This window comes from Eretmochelys imbricata, chromosome 18 (genome assembly GCF_965152235.1).
Source record: "Eretmochelys imbricata isolate rEreImb1 chromosome 18, rEreImb1.hap1, whole genome shotgun sequence".
Classification (NCBI taxonomy): domain Eukaryota; kingdom Metazoa; phylum Chordata; order Testudines; family Cheloniidae; genus Eretmochelys; species Eretmochelys imbricata.
In genome coordinates, this window is record NC_135589.1 from 18,339,611 (window position 1) to 18,366,134 (window position 26,524).

The 26,524-nt window shown below is 46.2% G+C and overlaps 1 protein-coding gene across 1 annotated transcript in view; it reads left to right on the forward strand.

Moving 5' to 3' along the window:
* Nucleotides 1-24,993, forward strand: part of SKI (SKI proto-oncogene) — a 140,746-nt gene extending 115,753 nt beyond the window's left edge. Inside the window, exons 2-7 of the mRNA XM_077837420.1 lie at nucleotides 11,485-11,610; nucleotides 12,149-12,264; nucleotides 15,713-15,975; nucleotides 16,971-17,272; nucleotides 20,064-20,294; nucleotides 24,377-24,993. Coding sequence (XP_077693546.1) covers nucleotides 11,485-11,610; nucleotides 12,149-12,264; nucleotides 15,713-15,975; nucleotides 16,971-17,272; nucleotides 20,064-20,294; nucleotides 24,377-24,565 — 1,227 coding nt within the window. The 3' untranslated portion in view covers nucleotides 24,566-24,993. The remainder of the gene's footprint in view (nucleotides 1-11,484; nucleotides 11,611-12,148; nucleotides 12,265-15,712; nucleotides 15,976-16,970; nucleotides 17,273-20,063; nucleotides 20,295-24,376) is intronic.
* Nucleotides 24,994-26,524: the final 1,531 nt, after the last annotated feature.

The following is a 26,524-nucleotide window of genomic DNA, read 5'->3' on the forward strand; positions in this document are numbered from 1 at the left end:
CTCGCTGGGCTTTGTGTGTGTGTGTTTTGATGTGGTTGTGAGCAAGGAGCCCATCAGGAGCTGCACGTCTAAAATCCTCCCCAGATTTAGTCAGCTTGGTAAACCGGGGAGGGGTCTGGGAGTGATTTCAAGGATAAGAGCTGTTCATGTCTGGCTCAGAGTTTCTCGGAACAGCAAGCTGAAACTGTCTGTTGCTTATTTAACATATATATGCTGTGATTTTCCTGTGTGAAGATGCATCTGAACCTTAACGTAGACCAAAGTTTAAAGTTTAAAATGGTACCCCTTGCAGAAAAAGGCTTTGATTTGAATGGGGTGCTCATTTGCTGACGTCAGTCCATCAAAGATAACGTGCACCTAGGGATCAAGCAGGCAGGGAAGAGCCCTTATCAGGACCATCGTCTGGATCCAAGTGGTTGCTTAATCGGGCCCTTGAAGGAAACGGTAAACCAACAACAAGCTGCAGAAGTGTTTCTGTATTCTCTGTTTAGCTGGCTGTTGGTGATTGGCCTCATCCCTTGAAATCCAGCTCTATAGACCCAGCCCTACCAACCATTACTGATGGGCAAAGTCTCCTTGGCTTCCCCTGGTCAGAATATGCATGATCAGGCCCAAAGAAGCTTTTCAGCAAAGAATTTAACAGCTGGGGGCAAGGGTGGAGAGTAAGAGTTTAATTCCGGAGTTCACTAATAACTTTGAGCCAAAAGGAAAGGAGTACTTGTGGCACCTTAGAGACTAACCAATTTATTTGAGCATAAGCTTTCGTGAGCTACAGCTCACTTCATTGGATGCATACCAGTTCAACTTGTAGAGCAGTTTTTTCTGAATGTAAATGTCAAGGCTGGAAGAGCTGGCTCTTTCTACCACCACACCTCTACGAAATATTAATCTCAGGAATAAGTTTACAAGCTACATTACAGCCTGTAGCAACCCGAAAGTATCCCAGGAGGTGTGTTCATAACAAATCACAGCCATTTTGTGTCCTAATAAATATGCTTCTGTGCATAATTGGAGCCAAGATCCACCCAGTTTACTAAATTCACAGCCTCTCTGGAGTTTCTCAGTTGTACTGAGCACTTTGAAAAGCAAATCATGCACATACATGTATGTTGTTTTCTTCTAGTGAAATTTTAAAACCAAGCTGCAGGGTCAGTGGGTTTTTTTTGGTGATAGCAACTGGAACAAACTGTTAGGAAATTGGGCTGGGAGATTTTTGATATGGATCCACTGTTGGCTAGTTGTGAGTTCAAGCACAACCACCAAATGGAGCCTGGCTAAAATCTTACAGTTAAAAAAAAAAAAAGAGGAAGAAATGTTCAGACAGCAGGGCTGGGAAGGGAGAAAAGGCTTCCTCTGCACGCTGGCCATGGAGTTTGGAAATGAGAGTCGAGGGGCTGCTGGGGCTAAGCAAAGAATATTCTACAAAACAGTTTTAATTTTGTTTCACTTCAGACATTTCACAAAACAGACTCCGTATCAGAAATTCTATTAGACTGAGGAATTGTGTGAGAGAAGCATTTTGTAGGAACCAGAATGGGTCCAATTCCTGTCTTCCTTCCTGTAAATCTGAAGTGAGTCCATTGGAGGCAAAGGACTTGACGCTGGTGTAACTGAGAGGAGAATTAGCCCCTTTGTTCCCAGATCCTTGAGATGAACTTTCTCAAGTACCGGCTGACTAAAACACTGCGTCTTACATAACATTCTTGGGCGGGGAAGTGCCATTTGCAGGGGTGTGGATTAAGTAGAATAAGGCTTACAGGTGATGGGGAGGCTCTCCCTCTGAGAGCAGGCAAAGTGAGTCCAGGTCAGGTCTCCAGTAGTAGGGTGAGCACAGCAAGGAGCTTTTCACAACACCTTTTCAAACCGCTGTGTAACGGGCACTCTCTGAAGTGCTTTCAGCTGCGGTTTGTGAAGCCTCCCTGCAGGTCAGACGCAGGGCGACACAGTGGCAGCCAGTGAGCGTGCTGGGAAGGGCAGGAATAGAAAGCAAATACTTCATGTCATCAGGCCTCCCAGAATGACAGGGTAAAATGAATACTCGCTGTTTCCACCAGACCTGTCGGGAGGGGGAAGACGGAGAGCTCTGCGCTGTGACGGTCTGGACTCCTGCCACCAAAACCAGAAACGTAATAAAAAAAATAAAAAGGGCAGACTGTAGTAAGCGCTTCCTAGAACTGGTGTTTAGATGTGGTAGGTTTTTCTCTTTTAAATATATACAGTAAAGATGCAGTAAATCTTCCTACTGCTCCAGATTATAGTGCTCTGAGCTCACTCTGTTTCACTGAGACAGGTCGTTTATACCCATCAGTTTGCATCAGACTAAATATTTTCCTGCAATCCACGTGAAAGTACAGTCCTCGATAGAGCCCCCCCCCTTAATACCTTATTAATCACCAGCCAGCCACATCGCCAAAACCTGTAGGAAGCATGTGTTCTAGTGATTGGAGCTCGTGTCACTGTTTTAAAGGATTTGGATGCAAGGGAACTCAAATCTAAATTATGCCTGGTTTGGGATTTTGCGGGAGTTTGTTCACAACTGGGTGCCTGCGAGTGTGTTGCACCTGCCAAGTAAACTCACGGTTTGATTCCCTTCTCACTTCCTCGGGTTTGACCGCATGTGTAGCTCCATTGGCTTCAGGGGAGCTAGTCTTGATTTGCACTGGTGTAAGTCACAGGAGACTCGCCCTGCATAAGAACGCCTGGGGAGAAGGCTATAACCCCAGCCTCCATGTTCCTCGGGGATTGCACTCTGACTTGAAGGAGCAGCTTAGAGCGCTTGTTGGTAACATAATGCACGCCTTCTCCAAACTGCTGCTTATGGCATCTCTGGGGGTGTCCTGTTCACCCTGCCATTTGGCCTGTAGGATGTGTGGCCGTGATGGCATGTGCAATAGTCTGAACCAACCGTGGGGCCCTTAAAAATGAACAACTGTTAGGGGATTCACTGGGAGATGGGACTCCATATGGGACACTGTCGTTTCATTCTGCTCAAGGATACTGTCTGTGCCAACTTCCTTCCAAGACAAAGTCCTTGCAGGTGGGTAAGGCGGTTGTCTCCATTTTATACACGAGGGAGCTGAATTGAAGTGACTTAGTGCCTCAGCAGCAGCGCTCAGAATAGAACCTAGAAATCACGTCTCCCCGTCCCTATCTCTGAGCATTACACCACTCCTTTCCAGAGTCGGAACAGACCTCAGGGGGTCCTGACTTCTAACTAGACGCTGAGTGACACATCTTGCATACAGAGGCTGTCTTGGGGCTCGTCGGCCATTCTTCGCAGCAGCACAGCACACAGAGGGGTGAGGATAGTTGCGCTGACCCACTTTTCATCTCTGATTAAGAAAATCACAGCAGTTCCTGAAGGATCGACAATTTCAGCTCTTCTGTTTGGCTGGTGTTATTTTAATTGCAAGGTTCCTTGGTGATGGAAGAGTCTTGTTCCTTGGCTGAGGTTGAATACTCATGGGCTTTCTATGAGCTAGCTGTGGCTGCACAGGCTGTATCTCAGAAGCTCCTGCTATCTGTTTTGTCTAGCAAAATCCCATGTGGATCTGGCTTTCCTGAATCAGCTGCATGTCATCCATGGGCCCCTGTGGGCCGTAGCTGGTGATAGATCTCTAAGTGCTTTCTACAACGCTTTTGCTGCAAGAGGACAGTATCACCAGGGCTGAGCCTGATCTTGATAAGGATGAACTCCTAGTTTGCTGAGTCAAAGAAGCAGCAGCTTATTCCTGTGTTACACCTCATGCTTAGATACCACAGCAGTGAGCATGGTGCAGAGGCCTGGACAGAGAGATTAGATGCACCATTGTTGTTCGTTTGGCTACTGAATTTCTGGTTGGAAGGCTTACTTTTAAACTCAAATGAGTGCTGGGGAAAATCTCCAGCCTGGCAGCTCCTGGAGAATAAAGTTTTTCAGGTAACCACCTCTGCAGGTGGCAATGGGCAAGCTTCCCACCCACACACACACATTGGGGTCGGGCTTTCAGAAGCACCCCAGGGCCTTGGGAGTACAAGTCCCATTGGCTTCAGTGCCATTTGTGTTCATATGTCACAGGTGCTTTTGAAAATCCTGCCAATTTGGTCCTTGGCCTCTCCGAGCAGGCGAAAACAGGTGCTACATTGGGCCAAATGCAGTGCTTAATTTGTGTCAGGGTCGAGCCCTGGCACCTCTGGGCCTGGCAGTTCAGCCCTGGCACCTCTTTCATTACAAATTAAGCATTGGCCAAATGCCTTTTAAAAAAATAATAAGATAAGCACCCATCCACTAAGACCTGGTCAGACTTGCTATGTTCATTTAGGCCAGCAAGAAGCTCCTGAATGGTAATGAGGGTCAGTCACCCCCACTGCAGGCTGAATTAGGTCCGCCTAGGAACATACGTAGTCCCTGTTACCTGTGCCACTCTCGGTCATTAATTGGTTTTACCCTCACAACACCCCTGGCAGGTAGGGAGCCATTATCTTCATTGTACAGATGGTGCAAGGTGGGCTAAGTGATTTGCCCGAGACCACACAGTGAGTCAGGGACAGAGCCAAGAGCTGAACCCAGGTTTCCTCCCTTCACCCCAAGCTAATATTTGCAGCCAGTTGTAAACACCAGAAACGATAACTTACGGTTATCATTTAACCAGGTTCTGATCCCGCATCCAGTGCAGTCAGTGGACTGACTCCCATTGGCTTTGGACTAGACCCAATTTTAGACCAACCCTTCACTACAGCATCACAAAGAGTGGTGCTTTCGTGCTGCACAACTTAACTGGGTCACAGCCTTGCCCATTTGGGCTGGAGTCTGACCTGGATGGTATAGTTTATTACCTGCCACTTATTTGCTGCTTTATTTTTTAATGTATTTTTATCTTTTGGTGTCTGTCACGTTTTTAACCCCCAAGAAGTGTATCTTTGAGGTTTCTTCAAACCGGTATCAGACTGGCGTCTGGTCTTGTGGTTTTTGTTCTTAGTGAGAAATCCACCTAATTTTCACGCCCAAACTGAGTATCTGCCGAGACAGGAAGCTCCACCCTTTCTTATGGTATAACTGAACTCAGCTCTTAGCAAAAGCAGCAGCTTGATCAACACGCTATAATGCTATGCATAGATTTATGGGCCTGTTTTTGATTTTGCTTCCCATGGTTTTATGTGAGTGTAACCCCTGTGACTTTGATGGCATTATTCCTGAGGTACACCCGTATGAGGGAGATAAAGAATCAAATCCATACACATGCACACAGATTCATATTTCTTTCTAGTAATCACATAAAGAGATGAAAATAGAGGTTTCTTGGATCACTCTGTGTGTGATGGGAGACATTTAAAGCAACCATGAAAAGACAGACTCTTGTTTACTGTAGGATCTGCTCCAAGTTCTTGACTGTAGCCCCTCCCCTCTATCTCCCTGGGATGCGTAGATGTACATGTAAAAATCATGCATTACTGTGGCTTGGTCTCCTGAATTGCCCTTTCACACCCTCCCTTCCCTCCCCCAGTGGACTGAATAATTCATTCTTGATGGCGACCTTGGACCTTCTGGGTTCAGGCCTGTGTTAGGAGAGGCGTGTAGCAGAGCGGCCGTAGGACGGAATTGTGAGTCACAGTTTCCTTCCCTGTCTCCCTCCATTGCTAGAGTCCTGTAACCTGGTGCAGGCTCAGCTTTCCCTGTGGGGCGCAGTAGTGGCCCCATGGAGCCTGCCCATCCCCCGCATCTACACCCAGGGCTGTGGTCCGAGGAGTGGATCAGTGCAGTGGGGAAGGGTGGGTTTTATTCTTAGCACATCTGCAACCACATGAAGCCAGGCCACAATCCAGCCCTTTAAAGGAGTTCCCAGCCAAGTAGGATAAAGTGATTTCTGCTAGTATTGTTCCCATGTCCCCGATCCATTTCAAGCTCCATTTAAAAGGAAGGGGCAGGATTGAGGGAAAGACACCCTATGGCCTAATCAGAGTCTCCGCATAGAACGTGCTCTGTCCCTTTAGCTGTCTGATTTCTATGCAAAGATGAATCAGTAACCCCATGCAGTGTGGGTCACTGCACCTGCTTCCAGCCTGTCAGATATTCTCAAAGCTACAATAATAGCCATAGTGGCCGGGCTTGCCCTGCATCACTGAACTCGAAGAGCAAAAGCCTGGAGTTTTTCTTTTTTCACTTGCTTTACCCCCCGCTGGGGGGTAGGGGGCAGGGGGCAGGGGCTGCATTCATATCCCTCCTAGGAAGGATTAAAAATCCAGTGCAATGTGCAGGAGTTTCCCCCATTTTAACTGCAGTAGGCTTTTTGGGGGTTCTGGGTTAGGAATAGATTTAGCTGTGGTGAGATCTTCAGCCCCAAAGGGCTGAATTGGAACTGGAGAATTGGGTCCCTTCCTTTTTGGGGGTCTGCTTCTCGGTTGGATCCCCTTGAGGCAGATGCAGCCCTGCAATTCCCAATCTGAACCGCTCTGAAATTGAAAGCAGCCTTCACTTTGGGTCATATCACCCATTAATACCCATCTGTTAAATGTCTACTAGGTTTCCTGCACCTTCCCTTGAAGCATCTGCTGGTGGGTGCTATCAGAGATAGGAGACTGAATTAGGTGGACCACTGGTGTGATCTGGTACAGAAGTTCCTGTGTTCCTAGCCAGGGACCCTCATCTCTCCACATACTTTAAGCAACCCCTGTTTTGGGTAGCTACCTTAAAATATCTGACTGCCCACCTGCTCACTACTCTCCACCTAAAGTTTCCTGCTCCTGTTAGGCAAATTGACTCAATTCTGCTCTCGTTTGCACTAATGTAAATTGATAGGGTTACTGTAGCGTAAAACGAGTGAGGGTGAGCAGAATGAAGCCCAGGCTTTTGAACAGATCCCTGAGGTGTTTACAGAGGTTGGGTTTGGGGTGCTGCTTGGTTTCAGAGACGAGAGAAACAGGCATGTTTGCTGCTTGTTGAATATAGGGTCAAATTGCAAAAGGTGCTCCCAGAGACTTTGGCCCATTCTGTTGCTCTCGTCGTCCAAGTGAGGACACTGCTTTTTTGTAGCATCTGTGTTTATCCCGTAATGGATAGCTACTCAGATTACAGGGGGCTTAGGCAGACACAGACACACACACACACAGACCCCCCAGAGCACTCCCTGCTTTGTACCGAATAGAAACCCTCAGGGAATAGAGGAGCCTGGAGAACAAAAATCACCCACTCAGCCCAGATGCTAGAGAGGAAACTGACCCCAGAGAGAATACCCAGGAATGACTCCATCTTGAGTGGCTTGAAAGTGTCTTATTCTGGGAGCCCAATTTTCACTCAATGTTGGACTGAAAAGGAACTTTTAGGGGCCAGGCCGGGCTTAGTATTTAACTCCTGATCTGCTTGTTTTAGTATTATTATTTAGCTTTCAGAAGGGAGTGGGGTGTCTTTCTGAGAAGCAGCGGGTAAAGGTCATCTCCACTGATCTCATGCTTTGATAATACAATACCTAATCGAGCTAGCATGACATGTTAAATGTGATCTCATTTGGCCAAAATCCAAACTAGCTTGATTAATACCAGTGTGACTTTAAAGGGATGCCATCACGGTTAGCAGGCCCAAAATCTCACTTCTATGTTTTTCTTTAGGATCCATATAAACCTTTCCTTACCAAAGCAAATGCCATAGTGCCCTTAAACTCCCCTATAACAAGAGACATCGTATACCAGTGCAATTGAGCAACTCTACAATAACAAGCCACTTTGCGTAGCTCTAGGCTTCATGAGGTACCCTGCCACAACAACCCATCATGAAAAGCCCCAGTGCTTATGTGGAGCTATACAATAACAAACCATTGTTCTTGAGCAACACAAGCAAAGGGGAATAAGGTTAAGGAAACAGAAATAGATGTTTCAAGCTTTTAAGAGTTTATTTCACATATCGGGGAGGCTGGGGGGAGGTCATTTATAAGAATGGTGAAAGCATCCTTTAGCGCCCCGTTAAATGCCACCTGTGTTAATATTTTATTTGTAAAGTTTGTACATTTATCTATATGGATGGAAATAAAAGAATTTTCATTCACATATGATCTACTGTGTCTCCCCCATGCTGGCTACTTTGCCCACGATGAAAGCGACAGAGGGGTACTTTTGTCAGTTTTACTTATTACCAGCCGAGAGCCTGTCCTAGCCTGGTGTATAATCAGTGAATCATGTGGAAGGGAGAGTTGTACTACATGCCTTGTAATAGTTTTGCATTTCAGTGTCCAGACTACTAGAGTGTGTTTGTCTTTTCCCTTCTTGTAGTCGTCCACCTCCTCAGCCCTGATTTTTTTGAGCTGTTGTTCACGCTCCCTTGTGGTAGGAAGATCAAATTCTACCTATTTCATTAGCAGACTCTGCTTTGCTTTGAGTCATGCTTGGATGAGAGGCACGTGATGATGCTTTCTCATTGACAGCCTGCATGACATCTCTACTGGGCCTATTGGTCATCAGTTGACCAATTTTGACACCTGTAGAACATGAGCCTTTGATGGGTTTATGGCACAGCTGCTGCAACTCAGTGAGGAGGGAAAAACAGTTTCAGTGGCTGCCTAGACAGATAAGAATGTAACGAGAAGGAACCTAACGAGAAGGGTAACCAAATGGCATGTGTGACAGGGCAAAGAGCGACCCCCTGCTTTTTGGATTTCAAAGCATTATCCCCACTTCTTCATGAACAGCCCTGGTTCTTGATTCATTATTATTCACAGAGGGTGAGAAAGCAATTCTTATTAGCAGTGTTCCAGTAGCACCCATAGGTCCAATTGTACCTGGTGGGCAGTCCCTTTCCTGAAGAGCTAATAATCTAAGTAGACAAGACAGATAAAGGGTGGAAGGGGAAACAAGCCAGGGAGGTGAAATGACTTGCCTGAGGTCACACAGCAGCCCGATGTGTGCAATAGACTGCAGGGCTTCCAAATCACAGTCCAGTACCCGGCCCACAAGCCAACCCTGATTCTCAGGAATGCTAGCACCACATGGTGGGAGATGATGTTGCTTCATTTAGAACAATCTACATGGGCTGTCAGCAGCTGTTTCTCTTCTCTTTCTCTCCCCCTTCGAGGCTGTTAACCAGGATTTCCCCCCATGGCTCCGGTGCACAGGAACAGAACAGTGCTGACCACTGGCAGCAAGGGGCACGGATTGTTTTGCTTGTCTGCTCCTATTTTGTGCAGCTCAGGCTCCCCCTCTGCCTTGGATGTCAGCCTTGATTAGAGGGGAAAAGGGAGGAGGGCGGAGAAGAAAAAAGGAGACACATTGTCCCTTGAAAATGCAAATGAGGTGATTCTATTTAAATATCTTTCCTCAAGCCCCTTTAAGACTTGACGCTTTCCTCCCCATTCCCCAAAAGCTGTTTGTTTTTACACTGGCCCCCCAGTTCAAGCCCATTATGGCGCTATCCATGTGTGCACAGTACAGGGCCCAGGATGGCTGTCCTCCATCCTGCCTAGGCAGAATGTTCTCCTGCAGCTGAGTTGGGTAGCGGGGATGTGGGGGGGGAGGATTGGTCTCCATGCTGAGTCTTGCCACCTGTTGCCTTTTTCATTCCAGGCCCCTTCCTTTCCCCTCCCCACATTGCTCACCATCCCCAGTGGATAGGGCTGGGAGCCGCCTCGCCTGCCAAATACCATTCTGATGCTGTCACTGCTTCTGCACAGACAGCATCTCTGACAGCAGAAACGAACCTTTCCCCAGCCCCGCTGCCCTGCGCTTTCCGCAGAAGCCATTCCAAAGTGCCCCTTTCTAGCTGGCAAGGGAGGAGGGGCTGTGGCATAGCCACTTCCAGCGTCAGCCCAAAGAAATAAAAGGCTGACGCTGAGCCAAAAGAAGCCCTTGCAAATCCATTGACACTGGCATTTGGCGCGGGCATGGGCTAATTTTGCACTCGCGGTTACTCACACACGCGCTCTGCTTCATCTGCTATGTATGGGAAGGCACCCCAGCCTGTAGCTTGCCTTAGAATGCTGTAGTAAGAGATCTGTGCCGGGTTCGATTATGTTACAGCGCGAATCGGGCTGTAAAAGACCACGAGCAGTCCTAGCAGCGCAGGCTGCCAGGTTAACTGGCATTAACTAGAGACTGGTTGGCTTGAGCCACAGCTCTGCAAAGCTGCTCTGCCACCCATAAAAGCAGCAGATTGATCATGGACTTGATGTCTGAGTTACCTCCAAATCAAGGCTGGCAAAGGGGCTGTGTTTTTGTATGGCATCCAGCTCCAGGCTTTGCTGTGAGCAGAGTGGATAGGGTAGTGGAATGGGCATCTGGAGAAGGGAGTTCAAATCTCAGCTCTGCCTGAAACTCCCTTTCTGAAAATTGGGTAAATCACTCAGAACATAATTTTCAAAGATAGTGGCTTCGGGTGACTCCGTTTTGGGTGCCTAAAGGAGACACCTTAAACGAGCCTGATTTTCAGATAGTGCTGAGCAGCCGCCCTCTAACACCAGGCCTCTAAGGGGTCTCAAGTTGGACACCCAGAATCAGTAGACACATGAAAATCTTGCCCTTAAAACTTCTCTGTCCCACAGTTTCCTCATTTATAAAACACAGACGGTGGATACTTATGCACCTTTGTATAGTGCTTCTCAATGGTGGGATGGAAAAGCTCTGTATAAACATACAGTATTCAGATTATTACTGGTTATTGCCATATTGTGCTGCCATCTTAATAAGAGCCCTGTTGGACAGCAATATGGAAAAGCAATGAGTTTTCCAGCTCACAGAAAGAAAGAAAGAAAGTTGGTGTGTTCTTGTTTTATTATTTGTACTCTTCATGCAGAATGAGGTCCAGAGCCCGTCCGCTAGCCTTGTTTGTGCTGGCGGTGCCTCAATCTGGTATCCCCAGCACACCAGTGAAACCAGTAGTTACCCATTTTTTTTGCAAGCCACGCTGGGACTGTAGGAATTTTATTTCTTTGTGGTGTTGAAGGAAAGGGGTCCTGCCTGCCAAAGGACTATTTTATGCTTGAGGGTGATTTATAGGCCAAGCTGAGGCACTTGTGGAAAAGGCAAAGCAGCTCTTGGCAGCGCCCCCAGAATCCACTGCAGCTGTGGGGTAGTGAAGTCATCGGCATAACAACCATTGCAAACAGAATAACAAAGTCTGCTCTGTTCTCATTTAAAATAATCTTTCCAATTCAGAAACCACATTAAAATTTACCTTTCCGCACACAATAATAATAATAAAAAAGGCAGATACTGCTTAGCAGCACAGTGTGAATAGCTCAATTATATTTATGCCTCATTTTAGCCCTTGTATTGTAACTTTCTTGCCATTTATGCTTTAATGAATGAATGAAGCCAGTGTTGTGTCGTGCAATACATTGGTCTCTGTCCCTTTGTCTTTTCCATTTGCAGCTCTTTACAGTGTAGTCATGAAATGACAGTTCCGTTCAAGGGATGGCGGGAAAAGATCAATGTTTGTTTTAAATACCACCTTTTATCCTGGCACTAAACTGACTGTGAAAAGAACAATGATTAAATCTCTGCTTCCTCTCCCCCTCTTCCTTTCAGATCCCTTCAGATCCTCCTGCTTCCAAAAAGCCCAAAATTGATGACTCTGCTTCCCAGTCTCCAACTTCTGCCGAGAAGGAAAAGCAGTCCAGTTGGTTACGGTCCTTGTCTGGTTCATCCAATAAGGTGACTCTTAAGTAACACACTTATCCTGTTTAAAGTAGATTGTTGGGAGGAAATTTGTGCTTGGTGTCCCTCCTTTGAAGCCAATGGAACAACACCAAGGATGGTTTTGGCCCGTGCTCTCTAAATGAAAGATGTTTTCCACCTTTCCCCAATGAAGAGTGAATTACGCTGCCCTTCCCCTTCTCCTGCAGCCTCTCAGTGAGCACTGGCAGCGTGGCCGTGGGATGCCTGGGAGGGTCGGGAATCCTGAAAGCCCTGGAGTCCCAGGTGGTCTCTTGCAAACCATATATTATTTGTTGGCTAGCAACAACTGAATGGGATTTTAAATCTAATCCAACTTGGCTCTTCCAGTGAAAAGCACTAAGCAGTTAGGTCCCCGTTGGGGAATTGTGTTAGAGATAACAGAACCCAAGCACACACGCGCGCACAAGTCGATAACTTTTCTTTGCAATTTATGCTTTTGAAAGATATACTCAGTGGTGACCAATTTTTGTTTGTTTTTCTCTTCCTTTCTTTCCTTTCCTTCCCTTCCTTGCAGAATATTGGTTGTGTCCATCCCCGTCAGCGCCTCTCTGCTTTCCGGCCTTGGTCCCCTGCTGTTTCAGCAAACGAGAAAGAGCTCTCGACACATCTTCCCATATTAATCCGAGACAGGTAAGAAGACTTGAAGCATGGGGTGGGAGGGAGAATCAGTGTTATATGACAGCAAGCCCCTTTGTGGGTGTTTCCCTTGCACTGATATGAGTGGCTGTGTTCATAGAATCATAGAAGGTTAGTGTTGGAAGGGACCTCAGGAGGTCATCTAGTCCAACCCCCTGCTTGAAGCAGGACCAATCCCCAATTTTTGCCCCAGATCCCTAAATGGCCCCCTCAAGGATTGAACTCACAACCCTGGGTTTAGCAGGCCAATGCTCAAACCACTGAGCTATCCCTCCCCCATGTTGCAAGTAAACGTCATGAGCTCAATGCCACCCTGCTATGTGGGCACCTTACTCAGTTTCAGAGTGCCTGCCTTCTATCAACGGAGCACAGGCCAATTCCTTAGTGTGCTTGAACCAGTCTAAGAGTGACCACTCGTGAGGGTGGCAGCCAGTGCTTAATTTGTAATGAAAGAGGTGCTGGGATTCAAGCAATTTTTTTACATTCATAACTGATTCATAACTGATGCAGCAAGCCCAGAGGTGCCAGGGCTATGAACTGCCTGTGACAGGTTCAATCAGAGAGACCGGTCACAGAGCCTCCTTGGGACTGTCACCTGATGTGTTGACTTTACCTTGTTCGGTTCAAGTGAGTCTGCTGGCAGTGCAGTGAAAGCATTTGCAGCCGCAGTTTTAAGTGATTCTGGGAGGGAAAACAAGAAAGTAGCCATATTTGTGCATTCAGTAATTCGGTTTTCTTGAGTGAAACATGCCTCAAAAGACTGCAAAATGAAGTATCTGTCCATGAGTCATTGCTAGTTCAGTGGTGCAAAGACCCAAGCATTTTGTGCAGTTGGTTTAGAGTTTTGCCCATCTGCTGTTTAAAGATGGCTTGGCCATCAACTTCTAGGATGATGGGTGGCATCTGCTCGAAGTTGGTAGGGACCCGACAGCTCTTTGGTGCCCCCTGTGAAATCTCTCGGGTGTTCTCCACCCAGGTCAGTAGCACACAGGTGCCAGTCACCAAACCACTGCCAAAGCTGACACATTGACTCCCTTGTTGGCAGTCTCAGCAGAAGTGCCCTGGATTGAATGGGCCTTAGAGACCAAACCGTCCTCTTGGCCAATACAGGTGGTCTCATAAGATCAGAGTTGAGACACCCTGGGCAAGACTGGGCATGGAAGCATCCACTCCTGCTGCATTTGTTATTCCTCATTCTATACAGCTCATTTCACATGCCCTAAATTCATTCTTTTTAAGTCTTCCAAGCCACTATCCATGTACTGTATCCATCTGCTAAATTTACTGTCTCTACAGTCTTGTCCCTTCGGCAGGCGCTGTTGAAATATACTGAGACAGCTGTCCCTAGTAACACTCAAACTTCGGCTCATGGCATCAGTTGGTTTGTCCTTCCAAACATCTCGATTTCGTACTTCCTAACACACATTGTTCTAAACCCGTTTTATTGAATGTACTAGTATTTCAGAATTTAACAGGCCTTCCGGTTGTTATGGGAATGAACTGAATTGGCTTCCAAAGCCATGCCTGTTGCTGCTTTATTGGTAATTATTATTATTACAGCAGCACCAGAGATTGGAGCCCCTTTGTGTTTGGGGCTGAACATCCACAGAGAAGAATCCCTGCCCCAAAGAGCCCACTATCTAAATAGATAAGAAAAACAAGTGGGAGGGGAAACAAAGATGCTAACTTGTGCAGCATATCAGGGAATAGACCCCAGGTCTCCAGCATCCTTCCCATTGCTTCCATCCTGCTGGCTTTAAACATTCTGTCCCCCTGCATCAGCCCAGCATTTATGTCGCCCAGGCCCCCTATTCTGCCCCTGGTTATTTTTAGGGAGGCTTCAACATCATTTCTTAGCACTGCCACCCCACTCCTTTCAGCAGATCCCCCAGTGCCTTAGCAGTCAATCCAACCTGGCTGCTTAAGTTTTTATTTCAAGTGTTTTTTTCCCTCTCTTCTGTACAGTTCTCTCGTTTTTTGGAATATAAAAGAGTCTGTACATGTACAAACGTGCTCAGATCCATGTGATTCTGCGTGCGTATCTATATCTGAATGTTGATTTGGCTGTAACTGCAACAGGGGGTCTGCCCATGGAAATCTCCACTGGCACCTGGAGGTCCAGATTTCCAGAGAGTGTTGAAGTTGTGACTGCAATCCGTGCTTGTGCTCAGTGTGTATAAATGTATACCCTGTTGGCATGTGTACCCAGCTTGTACACTTAAACTTGCTTTTGCATGTACAAATTATGCAGCTGAGGCTTTGACAGCCATCGCTGGAAAGTTGCTGTTATGGACCTGATTCTGCTCTCAGATTTGTTTTTATACCAATATAGTAGTTACTCCTGATTTACACTAGTGCAGGCGTGATCAGAATCAGTCCCTGTCTAGGCAGCGGTGATAGCGCTGCCCTAACTTGAGATTGCCTGACATTTTCCATTATAAGCCTCTGTTTTCAGTTGTTTATAACTTTGCCAAACTTTAACTGCTCAGGTTGATAACTTTCATGCCAGTTGTCTGCCTCAGACTGAATTTTTTGGAAAAGTTAGGAAACAGGAAGTTTCTGAGAAGAGATTGGGGGAAATAGTGTTTTGCTCCTGTTAACAAAACAGCTGTAAGAATTTTTTTTAAGACACTCTTGCACTCCATGCTTTGAAAAAAGCACTTGGAATTTGGCTGGATAGTCACCCTGGTTTCAAGCATGTGTCTTGCTGTCCCTGCAAAAATTCATCCAAATTTGGCAGTTACAAGCCTCTGAAAAATCTTAGTTTGCACGTGGTCGGCAGAGACTTTAACATATCATTAAAGATTGTCTCTCACTGCATAATTGCAAGGGGTCTGAATTAAGGCTACATCGGCAACCGTACCAACCTTTTGAGTGCTTGACATTACAGCTTTAATGTTCTTTTAACATAGTTCATTGAATGTAATATAATATATACACACTCACATACATGTGATGTGGAAAAATTAATTATGCACTACAGAATGTTGTTGGCAGTCTACTGGCTTTTCTCCAGGCTGTGCAATCTCAAAAGTTGGAAGGCAGTTGTGGGTGGTTAGATGTAAAAGCACCATATCTTGGAAGAATCCATAAAGCTCCAGAGACAGAATATGGAAACAGCATTTAACATACAGGAGACTTGAGGGTCTGGTTTCTTCCATGTACATAGTATTTAACCTGTAATTCCTGTTGAACTGAGTGGAGGTTATGTGTCTAAATCCTCTGTGCACTTAGAAGAGCATGGAACGCTTAATGGGTGGAGATCATAGGGCCAGATTCTCAGCTAGTGTAAATCGGGGTTGAAATCAATGCAGTTCCGCTGAGTTACACCAGTGGAGGACCTGGCCTTTTTCAGTCTAAGATGCTAGTTAGGAGGAATTTTGAAGGCAAGAATGGGACTGAATATTTTGCCTTTTTCCTTTGTCTCCCCCTTCCTAAACAGTTTTTACTCCTACAAAAGTTTTGAGAATGCTGTGGCCCCCAACGTGGCTCTCGCGCCGCCTGCTCAGCAGAAGATTGTAAGCAATTCCCCGTGTGCCACAGTGGTGTCACGGAGCAGTGAGCCAGTGAGCAGCCCGGTCCAGCCGCGGAAAAGGAAGCTGACTGTAGACAACCCAGCAGTCCCGGAAGCAGTGACCACCGTTACTGCTACCGAAGACGACAAAGAGTCAGAAGCAGAGATTGAAGTAGAAACCCGGGAGGAATGTAAGTGTGAGTTACCTGCCTTTATTTTGGGGTTTGGTTTTCCAGAGGAGTCCAAGGAAGTTAAACTCCAATGGGAGTTGAGCACCTAATGTGATCTAGATACCCAACTCCCCGAGGCCCCTTTGAAAATCCCAGCCTCACATAAATAGTGAGAAATGGAGGCACAAGACAAGAGTGAAATTTTCACTGGAGGGCACCCCAAGTGTACACTCACAGAAAAGCACACGCATTAGATGCAGCCACAAAACCTCACACTTGCATTATAATGGGTGAACGCCTGTGCAAATGAGTGTACCGTACATCACATGTTGTGATGCTGAGCAGGCTGATCCCATGCCCTCTGGTGCTAAAAAATTCTGCCCTGGGACTTGCATGTGCTATCTTTCCCATGCAAATGGTGGTTTGCACACACACACACGGAGATAGTTTTATTTCAGAGGGAAAATGTGTCCCTAAGTGGTCCATTTTCATTACAGCACCTTCCTCTAATAGAGTGAAATTCGGGGAACCAACACATACTTATGTACTACCTAAGTCCCACTCTAGCCCTGTTGTGACAGTTTAACTTCAACGAGGGTAGAATCAGCCCTTAAGCAGTGCACAGGGTTGGTGCTGCACCTCTGCACAGGGGTGAATTTCACCCACCGAGACTAGCGGGATATCGCTGTCCAGTTCTTCCCCAAAGCACTGGAAATGTTCTCCAGATGGAGAGTGCAGAGAGTTTGCATGCAGCCAGTGAGCTCAGTGGGCTAAATCCGAAAATCTGTGCTCAGACAAAACTCCCACTGCGTTTGATGAGAGCCTTGCAGCCCTGTGCATTGCTTAGATATATATTTCCATCGTACATCAAGGCATAAAACGTTTCTTTCCTTTCTCCTATTTGTAAGATTATCCATTGCATGGCTCCTCCTTTTTAAAGGGTCTCATTCCCATTCTGACTTATGTTGCTGTGAATGTTTGTTAACTTCAGGATTTTGTTTGTTTGTTTGTTTCAGTCACCTCATCCCTGTCCTCGCTCTCCTCCCCATCCTTTACTTCGTCCAGCTCTGCGAAGGACATGAGCTCACCTGGGATGCAAACCACAGCCAATGTCAGCAACTCCTTTGAGGTTGCCACCCACGCCGAGTCTCACAGCAGCGGGTTGGAAGCCGAACTGGAGCATCTAAGGCAGGCCCTGGACAGCGGCCTGGATACTAAAGAAGCCAAAGAGAAATTCCTTCATGAAGTGGTTAAAATGAGAGTGAAGCAGGAGGAGAAGCTAAATGCTGCCTTGCAGGCTAAACGAAGCCTGCACCAGGTAATGATGGACACTTGTTGTCACTGTCTGCATATCCACCTCCAAGGGGAACCAGTTGGCTCATTTCGCCTTGAAAATAATTCCCCAGAACGTTAGCAGCGTTCCCTGGAGTTCCGGTTCTAAACTGGAAAAGGCCAATCCATGGCATACGGGAGCTTTGTCTATATTCTACACATGCCACCTGCCCCTGCTTAAGAGAGAATCCCAAATTTTTAACCAAAACCAAACCCCTTCCCCCATTTCCCTTTGAGAAGCTCGTCGGGCCCAGCCGAGTAAGAATTGTTTTCACTTCGATGAAGTTCACACATTTCTCTTCCCAAAGAGGGGCCTATTCAGAGCTTTTGTCTGTTGGGAAGCATGTAAAATTTCCTCATTGCCTAACCCAGGCGCATCTCGGCAGGGCGTGGCATCAGCACACTAGGGGAGGGAGGGAGTTGAGATTGCCAGTCTATAGTAATTATCTACATCTGTGTGCCAGTAACCAGGGTCCAGCTTCCTTTTAGGGTACTGCATTTGAAGCAGAGCTAGTTGGTAACTAGGTGGTATTGTACCCCCAGTTCAGTGGATCAGGAATATTTTCTGTAACAATGAGTGCCATGTTGTTTTTTGCAGAGAGGGCTGGTAGCAGAGACGCTCTTGCTGTTGGCCAAAAGCAGGCACACACGTTCCTATCAGCCAACCAAGGCCAGGTCTGGGGGGCCAGTGACTCTCATGTAGATGTGATTTGTTTGCACTAAGGCTTTGCACCAAGACAAAGCAATATTAGAACCTAGGTGCCCTGTCACAGTCCCCGTAGCAAGAGAAAGGTGCCTGGATGAATCTGATTTGTATTTGAACCAAATTCTGCCCAACCTGTTGGCATTGACTCCTGCATTAGGCCCCGTTTTACAGCCCATTCTCTCACACCAATGTACTGCTCCTGAAAGGAAGTCTTCGGTATCACAGGATGCAAGGTCAGCTCCCAGGGGAAGGGAGGTCCAGTGCTTTTAGTCAGCCAGAGCTGCTCGCTCACTCTGTTGCCACTCGATTTCCTTGTGTTTCATTGAAGCCAGCTATGTTTAGTATAAAAAAGCAAACCCCATTTACGTAAACCAGGTGCTGAACCCAAGTTGAGCTTTACAGGATTGATCAAGCAAAGGAGTGTGTCAGATTGGGAGAGAGGATGGTGTCTGGCCCTCGGTTTCCATTTTGGCAGCTCTGGGTTTCCGATTCCACAGAGCTAGGGCGTACGTGCATGTGCGCCCCCAATGTCAGGGTTGAGCTAACAATGGCCTGGCTGGGAAGTGAGATTGTCAAAGGAGTGAATTTCCCATGACCCGACTGCAGAGTGTTACTTACCAGAGACATGTCGCTGTGAGGGTTTGCCTCTGACGGACAGGAAGTCCAGCTTCTGGGAGGGGGTGGGGAGAGTGATGTGCCATAGTTCATTTAATTTAACCCTTTAAAAAGGCAGATCACAGCCAATTTTTGCAAAGAGAAACAGAAGTACTTGGTGATGGCATATTGAGGCATGGCATTAAGATTACAATATTTGTAATTTGAAAAGCATGTGATACATGAACATGGCCACGTGTCCGTACACACACATGCAATTATTTTTAACTACCAGTTAGCCTTTTCCTCTCCGTTTCTTCCCTTTCATTTCCCTCTGGTTTAATTTGATTTCACAACTCTCACTTGGGTGACAGTTTTCATGCTAGTCATTCATGCTAAGAACTTAGATGGCAGGAAGGGAGAAGTTTTCTGAGTGAAACAGAGGTTGGATTTACCTTCACTTTTACTGCTGGGGTTTCCTAACTGTAGCAGAGCATTCCATTCCCTTGGTGACTTGGCAGTAGCCCGAGGGCTGCACGCAAACAGAGCTAACACAACAGAGCTCCTTAATGTTAGAAATTAAAAATAAATAACTTATTTTTACACTCATCGCACGTTTCCTCCTGCTCAGCTGCGATGGAGTTGCTTATTGCTCGATTTCAGCGGCTGTAGAAAGCCTCTTGGCCAGCTTTGCCCTTCACAAGCAGCACTCACGGGCTGCATTGTCCTCGCTTTGTGCAGACTCAGTTTCGTGTCTGCAGATAAAGGGCGGCCGTTAGGGTTATCTCGTTTGATCCTTTTGCTCTGAAAGTTGCTTTCAGCCAGTGCAGCATTCAGCACTAACAGTGGATGCACCAAAAGAGTTAACTCCAATTCATCTTCATTCAACCTTAGACCGTGACAGCCGTTTTGCTTGACAGCAAAGATGAGAAATTTGGATCAAGCCTGGCTTTTTAAAAGTCCGGAGTTCGGGTACCTTGGGCCCAGGATTTTGGCTTTGTCCATGAGAAGGATTGGGTCATCTGCAAAATTTGGAACCAGGTTCAGGTTTCAGCCTCCTTCTCTCCTTTCTTCCCTTGCTCCCCCAACCACAGCCATGTTTGAATCTCTGGGTTTGGTTTAGATCCATTTCTCCTTTCCAGGGTCACTTAAGAACATATGAGCAGACCTGTAGTCCATCTAGCCCAGTGTCTTGTCTTCTGACAGTGGCCCGTGCCAGGTGCTTCACAGGCACTGAACAGACCAGGGCAAATAGTGAGTGACCCATCCGCTGTCATACAGTCCCAGCTTCGGGCAGTCAGAGGTTTAGGGAAACCCAGAGCATGGGGTTGCGTCCCTGACCATCTTGGCTAATAGCCATTGATGGACCTAACTTCCATGAGCCTCTCTCATTCTTTTTTTAACCCAGTTCCTTGCTGTAATCTTGTGTGTGCTGCCCCGGTTCCTGTGGCACTCCGTAACTGTTTGTGCCTTCCAGGAGCTGGAGTTCCTGCGTGTGGCTAAGAAGGAGAAGCTAAGAGAGGCAACTGAGGCAAAGCGCAACTTGAGAAAAGAGATCGAACGTCTTAGAGCTGAGAACGAGAAGAAAATGAAAGAAGCTAATGAGTCGCGGATACGACTAAAGCGAGAACTGGAGCAAGCCAGGCAGATCCGAGTGTGTGACAAAGGATGTGAAGCAGGCAGGCTGCGGGCCAAGTACTCTGCCCAGGTAAGGCCAGGCCTTTGAGAGCTGATCGGCATGCAAGCTTCCCTGCTCTCCACTTCCTAGGGTTAGTCAGCGCCATCCTTCTTCAGCCTGTATGCCCCTTGACTCCAGTAGAGAGATTCTCTGCCCGTCTAGGTATCTACATGGCCCCTCTGTAGTATTTGGGCCATCCTGAGACGTAGGGAAGAATTTTCTCCCATTTTACAGATGGGGAACTGAGGCACAAAGAGGTGACTTGCTCATATAGGGAGTCTGTGACAGAGGAAGATGGACCCAACTCTCCTGAGGCCCAGTCCAGCGTCTTACGCACAAGCCCATCTTTCCTTCTCAGGAGTTGGGCCCTCTGCGAATGCTCTTCAGGTCTGAGGAAGGTCACACTCACAACCAAACTTGGTAGCTCAGGCCTTTTAGCTGGAGACAGTGCCAAGAATATTTCTGCCAGGTGAAATTCACCCTGGGCAGGGAGCCAGCACTGGGTTTATTACCATTGCAGTCCCAGTTGAGCCCCATGGGTCATGTGCTGTCCCTCTGCACAGGGGTGATTTCATCGAGTGAGAGTATTAGGCAAAGTCCCATAGATTTCAGTCACTTTCTTTAATAGGATTTCCCTAGTGATCACCTGCAGATTCAGAAGGCTAGGTGTAGCTCAGGCTGCATGGCCGGACTGCACCAGTGGAAGGAAGTTTTGCTTATCGCTGTGAGCCAGCAGAAGTGTTTCACTTTGAGCTTTTAAATTAAAACATGCACCCCTCCCCCTCTCGCCTCCTCCTAGCCAGATTCCCTTCTAACGAAACAGTCAACATCTTATTCACACCAACAAAAGCCACAGGCCCCAAGAGCTGAGGCTGTACATCCTTAAGTCATCTTGTTGTGTCTTGGTCTTGCAGGGCATGTGGAATGCAAGGCCATCCACTGTTCCAAGCCCCCTGAAATGACCCAGCATAACAGGCTGAGCTGAGAGCCAAGTGGCAGCCTCCTGGATTTCCGTGAGAAACACCAGTCAAGAGGAGTCCGCTCCAGTGCTCTGCCCCCCCCCTCCCCTCCCACTGAAACAACCTGATTGGTCCTTAATTCCCTCCCAATTGAAAGAACACCCCTCGTTAACCCTTTCGCAACCTCACCCTCTCCAAAAAACCCCAAGTAGCACTTCTCCCCAATTCCCTCCACTCACCAGCCTCCCCTGTACTGCCATCTAGCCTTATTCAGTCCCTCGACCACCTTCTGCCAAACCATCTCCCCCACTGGTTCCCAGTCCAAGAATCTGGCAGATAAATGGTTAATAAGGGAGATGGGTTAGAGAGAGCCTAGAGCAAAGGGAGTTTCTGGCAGGAGGGAGATGGGGCAGGTTTCGCTCTCAGTCCAAGCAGCTGACTTCCTGCCACGGTTCCTCTCTCCACACTAACTTCCTGTCTCCCCCCGCCCTCCCACCCATCCTTCCCCCAAAACTCCCAGAAAGTGGCCAGTTTTATGTTGTCTTAGCATTGGTTGGGGGGGAGATTAATGATTTTTGATAGATGTAGCCCTACACAGAGCAGAGATACATGTAACATTGATGCAAACACCATATAAGTAGCATGCATTTGAACTACTAGAGGATTGGGTCATGGATCAACATAGGTGTGTTCACATTAGTTCATACCTAACGAAGCATGTCATTACACACACATCCCCTCATTTGGGGCTGGATTGCAGGTCACATTCTTCCCAAATACCAAAACTTAAAACTGCAGCCTTTCCAAGAGTCTCTTTAAAAGGAAAAAAGAAAAAGCAACAACCTAAATTTATCTAACCCTGGTTCTCAATAACGGGAAGGGGAGTGGTCCAATTGTACCATTCGGAGACATGCCTAACCAGTAGACCAGAAGCAGGAAATGATGTGGCTTCCTCCCTAGCATCTCAGGATGTCTCACTGATAAGAGGTGTCCAGACTAAACATACCCAGACTGAGCTCTGTTGCACTGGGCGTTACCTGCAATTGACTTCCACTTTAGCAACAAAAAAACCAACAAAACCCAAGGTGACAGGTCATGCAGATAAAATAAACTCTTTAATTTCTGGATAGAGCTTTGCTGAGCTGCAGGTGTGTCCTCTCTTGCATTTTGCTCTGGATGAAATTTTTTTTTTCCATTTCCCATAATACCCCCAGTAGGGGGGTTTTCAGCTACATGTATCTAGCATGAGGGCTAACATTTGCAAAGGCACCTAAATGACTTAGGAGCCTAAGGCTAAAATTTTCAAAAGGGACTTAGGCATTTAAGAGGCTAAAAATTTTGAAGCAAGTCAGTTGGACTTACACACCTAAGTGCTTTAGAAAATTTTACACTCTCTGTCCTTATGCCTTAATTTATAGCTGCCAAACTTGCACAGGAAGAGAGAGCAAGAGCATGTACGTGTGCATGTGTTTTCATAATTTGTTACTGATTTCAAAGAAACCACAGTTCTTTTGCCAGGTTTTAGTCTGAGAAATAGCATCAAACAAGCATGAGAAGACATAATAAACCCAGGGCTGGGCTTGTCGACAGGAGTTTAAAAGAGTTAGAGGCCAATCTCCTAGTGAAAGGCAGGGCAAGTTGGGCTCTGAACTCCCTTATCCAAGTCCAGAGGGCCAAATTCAGAGTGGGTGTAAAGATCCTGCACCTGCTGATTACAGGTCTGGTTTCAGCCCCAGGAAGGCAAGGCATGAAATGCCATGCGGCTGCAGATGTTTTCTGTTACCTCTGCCGCTGAGCTAAGTTACAGTTTACAAGTTAGCACAGTTCTCATCCCCATCTACACCCCTGCATGCTGGGGTTTGCACTTGCCAGTTATGGAGTCAGACACTCAGACTATTGGGCCTGAGTCGGTGAGGAGCTGAGCTCTTCCAGGGGTTTGGGGTTGCTGAGGATGGTCACAGGCTGATGCCCGATGCTGGACTATGGATAGATGGGTGTTGGTTCATCTTCCCACTGCAGCATAACTGGCAAGCCCCAGATTCAGCATACAACCCCCCTCCCTGCCTGGAAGGTGCTAACCCTTCCTCTCTTGTGTAAGGATCCATGGGCTGTTTGGCCCAATTTCTGTGTGGGAAGCTCATCAGGTTAGGGCCCAGCAGCCACTTACAAAATGAGTTTGCTCAGCTGCCAGTTTAGCTTTTACCTCAACACGCCAAGGCCAGAAGGGACCGCTATGATCCTCTAGTCAGACCCTCGGTGTAGCCCAGGCCTTGGTCTTTCTCCAGAGTAATTCCTGTTTGAGCTAGAGCACATCTCTTAGAAAAAAACATCCAATTGTGATTTAAAATTTACCCAGAATCCACCACACCCCTGGATAAATTGTTCCAATGGTTAATTTACCCTCCACGTTAAAAATGTAGGCCTTATTTCCAGTCTGAATTTGTCAAAGTAACTCAAAGAGCTGTGGCTGGGGGTGGGCAGGGAAAATTTCAGATGGTCACTTCTTTCCTCCTTCAGCCCCACACCTCAAACCCAGCTGCCCTTCTACATTACTAGCGTTGTCTTCCCGTCCTCAACGTCCCTTCCATTTAACGTAAAAGGTGTAAGGATTCCTGCTTGTGTGTAAGATGAGATCACAGTTGGCTGATTTGGGGGGCTGTGACCAGCTGGCCAATTAGAATGCATTTTTGGAGAATCATGCTAATAACCCATCTAAAATGCATGGAAATTAGTCACATTAGCTGTTTAGCAGGTAGTTACACCCTTGCATGTTGCTACCTTAAAAGTCCATGGGCACAAGAACTGCACTGGGTGGGGCTTCAGTAAATGACCTACTTGGTCTTTCCTATCTCTAACACTTCTGAGATTCATACCAGACCATTGGTCCACCATGTCTTGTAATAGTGAAGTGCTTCCAAGAAGGCAAACCATTCCCATAATGCACACAGCTAACTGTACGGAGGCGGGGTGAAGGAATGACTAAATTCCTTCCTGATCCTCTTATCCCCTGCAGCAGGAGGTTACGTCACTCTTCTCAGAGCCTATATAAATTACTCGTGTTATTGGTCTGAAATGATCTAGTCCTTGTCTGAAGACACAATGGACCCAAACTACAATGGTGTGTTTTCCCCCCACCCATTTCCTTTGCTCTAGATTGAAGACCTACAGGTTAAGCTTCAGCATGCCGAGGCTGACAGGGAACAGCTCCGAGCTGACCTGCTGCATGAGAGGGAGGCTCGGGAACACTTGGAAAAAGTGGTCAAGGAACTTCAGGAACAACTGTGGCCTAAATCAAGCAATCATCCCAGCAGTGAGAACACAGCAAATGACATTGAGAACTAAACAACATCTAATCCATATACAGAATAACATATATGCACAGTAAAGGAGGATGTGTGTGTGGGGGGGGGGTGTATGTGCATGTGTGAGTGGGTGTGTGTTGCTCTGCACACATCTATAAATATGGACTTTATTATTGGTTGGAGGGCAGATGTTACTCTTTACAACAGAAGCACTGACTTACACCTCTTTTTTTCAGTCCATATAGCACAACGTCTTACTGTGCCTATACCACACAGAGTGTTTCTAAACTAAATACTTTTGAGTCCACTGCAAATTTTCTACTGGCAAACTTCAAGCAAGCAGCATCGTCCAGCTCAGACCAGAGTATAAGGCAAGCCGCCATGGCAGTGCTTTGACGTTGTTCTTGTGCTTGCTGGAAGACTTCGGAATGTCAAACCAACACACAAAAAACCCACCCAACTTTTTGTTATAAGCTATTTAAAATGATGACATTATACAGACTTGGTATTAAAACAATTAACGAGATTTTTTTATAATGAACTTTTAAAAGCAAAACAAAAGAATTGAAAAAAAAAAAAACACCCACCCTTGATGCACAATTTTTAAAGGACTTGTTACGGGCTTTGGGATTCTTATTGTAGAAGCCCTCTGGTGATGTTGCCATTTCATCAGCAATTTTCTACCCCTTAGGAAGCCATCACAGTTTTAACACTGTCATGGGGTTCTATGAGAATTTCAGAGTGCTTTTCAAAGTTGATTTTTTTTCTTAGGATGAACGAGCCTCGTTTTCCTCTACTAAACCCAGGAAGAAAGGAGGATGGAGGGGAGTGCCTGTGTGGGGAGAGTGTATGCTAGAGAGAGATAAATCCAGCCTTATTGACTTCAGTGTTTGTAAATCACGCCATAATTTTTAAAGATATCTGTCATTAACTGATGTGTTCAAAAGACTCACTTCATCCAAGAGCACTTCAGTTTTAGGAAAAGAATGGAAGAAGAAAGAAAGTGAATGAACTTACGTTGGTTGAAAGATAAGCAAAAAAAAAAGAGACAGTCATTCTGAAATCTTTACTTCAGTTTTCCAGAGAACTCATCTTTGTTACACAATCTTGTCATAAATTCAGTATTGATTTACCTACTCAGCATCGTCTGTCAGGATTACTGTGCCCGAGGACAGTGCGACACCAGATACTACAGAAAACTAAGAATGACACTTCTGCTGCTGTGAATAAGGCTACATCTTTTATTTTTTTTAAATAATAGAAATTACTTTAATTTTGGGATCCAAGCCGCAGCCCTGGAATAAAAATGCAGCATTACATCACTTTGTCTTTTTTATTATTATTTTTATTATTTTTTAAAGAACTGCACTTTGTCAAAATCTTCCTCTGCATTTTATTCCACAGTTGTAAAGTTTACAGGTTGATTATTCTAGGTTGAACCGTGCTTTAAAGATTTCAAAACATCCACCCGATTCTCCACAGCCTGGCACATCATGTCATCATTCACACCCAGGCAAAGTGAATGCAGACCAGGGACCGAGCTACCAAATCAGGATTTTCCATATATGTATGCTAGTAGCAGTATTTTACACTCGCTTTGTGTAGTTGTACACATCGACAAAGTGGAAGGATGTGGAGATTTGGGCTCTCCCCATGTATTTATCATATATATACACATGTGCTTTACTGAACAAGGGAACTTGTTTAATAAAAAAACACACACACGTATCTCAGTATGCATCCAAGTTTAAAGGCATAAGGTGAAAATTGGACCTGGGGCTGCTGATGTACCTTTCAGCATCTCGTAAAGAAAATGTTGACTTTTTTTTTCAACTTAAAAAAAAAAAGGGGGGGGGGGTAACCTGTGCATCATTATAAACAGAAGTTATTCTCTCAGTGAAGCACATTCCTAGTAATCTTTATTTTCTTTTTGGACATTTATGCAAACTGTGTAAGCTTGAAAATTATTTCCCAGTAGACAAAAAGCGGCTGCCAATCC